The 6172-nt window shown below is 54.0% G+C and overlaps 1 protein-coding gene across 1 annotated transcript in view; it reads right to left on the minus strand.

Annotated features, from left to right (window-relative positions):
- PFKFB4 (6-phosphofructo-2-kinase/fructose-2,6-biphosphatase 4) overlaps nucleotides 1-6172 on the minus strand; it is a 23200-nt gene that overhangs the window by 545 nt on the left and 16483 nt on the right. The window contains exons 10-11 of the mRNA XM_014538978.1: nucleotides 5400-5775; nucleotides 4515-4668 (exon numbers count right to left, since the gene is read on the minus strand). Coding sequence (XP_014394464.1) covers nucleotides 4515-4668; nucleotides 5400-5775 — 530 coding nt within the window. The remainder of the gene's footprint in view (nucleotides 1-4514; nucleotides 4669-5399; nucleotides 5776-6172) is intronic.

Raw genomic sequence — 6172 nt, forward strand, 5'->3', positions numbered from 1 at the left:
AAAAAAATCAATAAAATATATTTTTTTAAAATCAGTAATAGAAGATTACAATGCCACAGTGTTTAAAAAAAAATGCCAAAAATAACTCAGACCTTGGAAACGAATTAATCTGGTACAAAAATATTTAAATTAAAAAAAAAAAACACACACCCAGTGGGTTAAATAAATCCTGAAGGAACAGAACTTTAATAGTGAGATGGTATTAAACTCAAGAAGGTGGGAAAAAATAGTGCGAACTCCCAAAGAATGAAGGACTTATGCAAAGATAAAAGAGAGCAGCCACAGAAAGTCAGAGAAGAGGAACAGAACCGAAGCTGGAAGACATCTGGCAAGACTCACAACCATGAAAAGGGGAAATGATACCAAAGGAGAAACGTGCAGAATGAAAGAAGGGGAAGTGACTGTAGGAACAACAGAGATTTTAAAAATAACAACAACCTCACCCTGGCCGGGTTGGCTCAGTGGATTGAGTGTCAGTGTGCAAGCTTTGGCAAACAAAGGCACAGTGGGGAGCACCCAGCTGGGACCCAGTGGCAGGAAGGCTGGGAGGGGAAATCCATGGGGTGAGCCTGGTACCTGAGACTCTCTCCCGGGGGCATCGCCAATGTCGGGCGGCAGCTGCGAGGCCGGGCAGAGCCTCCCAAAGCCTCAGGCGGGAGGACAAAACCCAGAGCCCACGGGTGGGAGGCCCCGACGAAGCCGACCACTTAGACTTCAGCCTGGAAAGCTGCCCCCCACGGGGACGGGGGACACTGAGGAGACAGCCCGGCTTCCCCCCTCCCTCTGGTCTCCGCCATCAGGCGGCTGATCTGAGTGCCCGGGGCCCGGACGAAGGCCCCTGCAGTCCCCCCGGGAGGACACCCCAAGCTCCACGTTTCTACAGTCAACTTGGCAGACGCCATGTCAGACACACAATCCAAAATGTTCAGGGTCGCCCGACCCGACAGCCTGAACAGAAAACAACAGACACTACGGACAACAGAAATGCGGGGGCTTCCCCCGGGGTATCAGACGCTGACATTAAACAACACTACACACCGTTCAAGGGGGTTAAAGAAAAGCTGGAACAATTCAAGAGAGCTTGAAATATTAAAAACAATAATAATAAAATTCTAAGACTAAAAAATAATACAGCCGATTAATAATTAGAGCCCTCCCTGGTGTGGCTCGGTGGATAGAGCCTCGGCCTGCGGACCGAAGGGTCCCGGGGCCCATTCCGGTCAAGGGCAGGTACCTCGGTTGCAGGCTCCTCCCCGGCCCGGGCCCCGGTCAGGGCGAGTGTAAGAGGCAACCCATCGATGTGTTTCTCTCACATCCATGTTTCTCTCTGTCTTTCCCTCTCTCTTCCACTCTCCCTGAAAACCAATGGAAAAACATCCTCAGGTGAGGATGTACCAAAACATTTAAAAAGAAAGAAAGAAAGAATTAGACACAGCTAAGGGTATAATCTGTGAACTGGAGGGCAGGTCAAAACAAACATATGCAAACTGAAGCCCAAGGACACAAAGAGATGGTCGATGCAAACACAGAATTCAGTCGGTGAAACATGGAGGACAGTTCGCAGAAGGTCTGACAGCTGTAGTCGGAGACCTAAAATGAGAGGAAGGAGAAAAAAAAAAAAATGAGAGGAAGGAGAAAAAAAAAAAAGGAGAGGAAGGAGAGAGTGGGGCAGAGGAGAGGAAGGAGAAAAAAAAAAAAAGGAGAGGAAGGAGAGAGTGGGGCAGAAGCAACCCTTACAGGGACCGTGGCTGCCAATTTCCCAAAGCTGGTGAAAAACAAGCCCATGACTCCTGAGCACTGTGAACCTCAAGCAGCATAAATTCAAAGAAAACCACAGCTCGCACATCACGGTAAGACGGCGGAAAACCCAATGACCGAGAGACCGTCCTAACAGTAGTCAGAGAAAAGGCACGTTTACTGGCAAAGGAGCAATAACACCGCTGTCAGCTGCTTTCTCCACAGGAACAACAGACATCAGGGGACAATGGAATAAAAGCTTTAAAGTATTGAAAGACGTTGATCACTGCCCACCCAGAAGTCTGTATCCGTAAGAAAACACCCTTTAAGAAGGAAGGGAAATAAAGGCATTTTCAGACAAACAAAGCCCAGGGAAACCTGACGCCAGCAGACCTGCCACGAAAGGTAGGAACACAGGAGCTCGGTGAAGCCTGCAGCGTGGGAAGCAGTGGAAGCAGCCAGCGGCTCCCTCTGGAGCCCCCAGGTCGTCCCCACTCTTTCTCAGCGGGTTTCTTTCCTCCCTAAGTTCTAAGGGTCCCCACGAGGCTTGCAACCAGGGGAGCAACGGGCGGCAGCAGCTGGTCCGGGGCTGACCCTGACCCTGTCTCCAAGGCCCCCTTTTCTCTGACTTCCCCATGAGCCAAGCAGCCCGCCCGGGCCCACTGCTCTCGCCGGCTTACTTCCCAGAGAGCCAACGGCAGCCCCGCCTGGGCCCCTTCCTGTTGCTTTTCTGTCCTAGCCCTTCCTTGTTCCACTGTCCCAGCTTCATAAACGTCCTCTCTCGCCCTGGCCGGTGTGGCTCCATGGATAGAGCGTCAGTCTGTGGACTGAAGGGTCCCGGGTTCGATTCCGGCCAAGGGCACATGCCTGGGTTGTGGGCTCAATCCCTAGTCGGGGACGTGCAGGAGGCAACCGATCAATGATTCTCTCTATCATTGATGTTTCTCTCTCTCTCTCCCTCTCTGAAATCAATAATACATTCATACATGTGTGTGTGTGTGTGTATGTATTTAAAAAAACAAAACTGGAAGTATCTGCCAAAACTGAACACCTTCACTCAATGACTCAGCAATTCCACTCCTAGATGTTTATCCAGAAGAAATGTGTTTCTTTTATTTACTTATTTTTTTAATTGTTTTTCTTTTCTTTTTAATATAGTTTTATTGATTTCAGAGAGGAAGAGAGAGTTAGAAACATCAATAATGAGAGAGAATCATTGATTGGCTGCCTCCTGCATTACCCCCAATAGGGATCGAGCCCGCAACCTGGGCATGTGCCCTTGACCAGAATCGAACCCAGAACCCTTCAGTCCACAGGCCAACACTGTATCCAGCGAGCCAAACCAGCCACGGCAGAAATGTGTTTCTTTTAAAAGGCCCCAAAGATCTGTTAACAGAGAGAGAGAGAGAGAGAAAGTTCTTAATATCTCTCAGAATAGCAGAAACTCCTTGGAGTCTGCCAAAATGCACGTGAGGACAGCTGACTCCCATGAATGAATAACCTTTACTTTTCTAAAAAAAAAAAAAAAAAAGGGGGGGGCTTTTTTTTTAATAAAACAGCTGAACACCTTCACTCAATGACTCAGCAATTCCACTCCTAGATGTTTATCCAGAAGAAATGTGTTTCTTTTATTTACTTATTTTTTTAATTGTTTTTCTTTTCTTTTTAATATAGTTTTATTGATTTCAGAGAGGAAGAGAGAGTTAGAAACATCAATAATGAGAGAGAATCATTGATTGGCTGCCTCCTGCATTACCCCCAATAGGGATCGAGCCCGCAACCTGGGCATGTGCCCTTGACCAGAATCGAACCCAGAACCCTTCAGTCCACAGGCCAACACTGTATCCAGCGAGCCAAACCAGCCAGGGCAGAAATGTGTTTCTTTTAAAAGGCCCCAAAGATCTGTTAACAGAGAGAGAGAGAGAAAGTTCTTAATATCTCTCAGAAAAGCAGAAACTCCTTGGAGTCGCACGTGAGGACAGCTGACTCCCATGAAGGAATAACCTTTACTTTTCTAAAAAAAAAAAAAGAAAAAAAGTGGGCTGCTTTGTTCGTAATAAAGCAGGTCCCACCTAAAAAAAAAAAAAAAAAGTGCAGGGTGAATCCTTGGGCCACAGCAGGAGGGCACAGCATGGCGCACTGACTGGGCCAGTCCCTGCTCTGCCCTCCCCGTGCCCTCCAGGGCCCACAAGATGGCACCTGCACAAACCACATACAACACATGCCCAGGTGCCCCCCGGAGGACACGCTGGTGTAAGTGCACCCGAGGGTGAGCACGGGACCAGCGGGGAACCCTGCTCAGCCCCGGCTGCGTGAGCTGGGCCTCCAGGGAGGGGAGGGCGGGCGAGGGGCGAACGGAACAGGGTGTGGGCGTCCAGCCCCCCTGGCCCAATGCCCCTCCATCATTTATTTTTTTAATTTTAATTTCTTATTGATTTCAGAGAAGAAAGGAGGGGGAGAGAGAGAGAGAGAAACATCAATGATGAGAGAGAATCATGTATCGGCTGCCTCCTGCTCGCCCCTTACTGAGGATCGAGCCTACAACCTGGGCCTGTGCCTGACCAGGAATCGAACCATGGCCTCCTGGTTCCTAGGTGGACGCTCACGTTCCACTGAGCCACACGGGCCGGGTGTCCTCCACCATCTTGAAAGGGCTGAGAAGCCGGAGGGGCAAGGCCATTCCCTTCCCTGCTCAGCCCTGCTGGGGCCCCCACCGTGACCCCTGGCGCCCCCACCGTGCCCCCTGGTGCTCCCACCGTGACCCCTGGCGCACCCACCTGTCCTGATTGTCGGCACAGCCTTCCTTGTTCCAGACGGACTTCAGGATGTCGGAGCAGCAGTACTGGTTGTAGCAGGTGCCGCAGCAGAACATGGGGCAGGTCTTGGGGGAGAAGCTGTCTCCACCGGCCAACATGCACACCTCGCTGTGGGCTGGAGCAGAGACACCTGTCACCGGTGGCCAAAGGGGAAGCCTCACGCCAGGCCCGGCCACGTCCCAGCCAGCACAGCCCTACCCCCCGCCCCCCGCCCGCCTTCTGATGGGGAGTGAACTTTCTAGGTGAGCCTGACTGGGCCAATCGTGCCCTCAGCCCTGCCCGGTTCCCACGGCGCGAGGACCAAGTCCACGGCCCACAGAGCAGGGCCCGGAGGCAGAGGGTCTGGAAGGACAACCCACTTCCCAGCCCATCCACACTGGGCCCCCATTCCCGTTTCCCATCCTCGCCTCACACCTCGTCCTTCCAGGCCTCCTCCAGGCGGCCCAGGCCCCGTCACACGGCTGAACTAGCTGCTGGGGACCAGGCACTGGGCCGGCCAATTTTTTTTTTTTAAATCCTCACCCAAGTATATGTTTTTATTGATTTTTAGAGCAAGAGAAATAGAGAAACATCCATGTGAGAGAGAAACATCCCAACTGGGTCCCTAGCCCAACTGGGGATCAAACCTGCAGCTGAGGTGTGTGCCCTGCCGGGAATCGAACCCGCAGCCTGGTGGTGTACGTGAGGCTGCTCCAACCAGCTGAGCCACCTGGCAGGGCCCGGCCAGTTCTTGATCCTCATCCCCTCTCCCAGCCCTCGGCCACAGCAGCTCAGCCCCTGCTGGACTCCACATTCAGGGGCCCAGCCCTGACTGCACGCTCACGGCGCTGTCTCCTGATGACTCACCAGGGGCTACAGTCACACCCACAGTGTCCCCGCGGCACAGCCCTGCGGGGCCTGAGCGGGTGCCTGGGCAATGCGTGTGCCCTCGGGGGCCAGGGCTCTCGGCCACAGAGTGGGATAAAGGGCCTCCCGCTGGCCGGGGTGAGGACAGAGCCTCAGGACACACGTGTGGACAACGGCCCAGGACTCTGGGTGACACGAGGTCTGCATCCTCCCAGCGAGATGCTACGGCCGTGTTCCCACGCATCCTGAAGCCACCGCAGCACAGGGCCAGTGCCCGCCAGCAGGACCGGCAGTTCAGGGTTCTGCCTGGAAAGGTCCCCAGTGGAACCAGCCGGTCCCCCGAGACGCCAACGACTGTGGCCGGCTGGGGAGAGGCCTGAGGACAACCCCGAGGGGTGGCGATGTCACCTGGAGCCGCCTGGTCAGGGCATCTGGTACCTGGGGCCATCGGAGAGCAAGCGGCGCCCACAGAGGGACCGTGGGAAGAGCTATGGACGGGAGGCAGTGGGAGGCCCTCCGTCCCTGGCAGCTCCGGGCAGAGCCCTGCTCAGGGCACAGCTGAGGGCAGCGGGTGGGACAGGCCAGCGGGCGCTGGGCATGGCCCGGAGCTCGACGCTGGGGTCAAACACAACACCTGTGCCCGTCTCAGCCCAGAGCCGGCGACTGTGTCCTCTGACCCTCGCACACTGGACGAGGCTCCCCGGCCTCCCTGGCCCGGGCCAGGCTCTGCCCGCTGTTCCCACCCAGCCCCCCAGGAAATAAAACCCTTTCCC

The sequence above is a fragment of the Myotis brandtii genome, unplaced genomic scaffold (genome assembly GCF_000412655.1).
Source record: "Myotis brandtii unplaced genomic scaffold, ASM41265v1 scaffold207, whole genome shotgun sequence".
Lineage (NCBI taxonomy): Eukaryota > Metazoa > Chordata > Mammalia > Chiroptera > Vespertilionidae > Myotis > Myotis brandtii.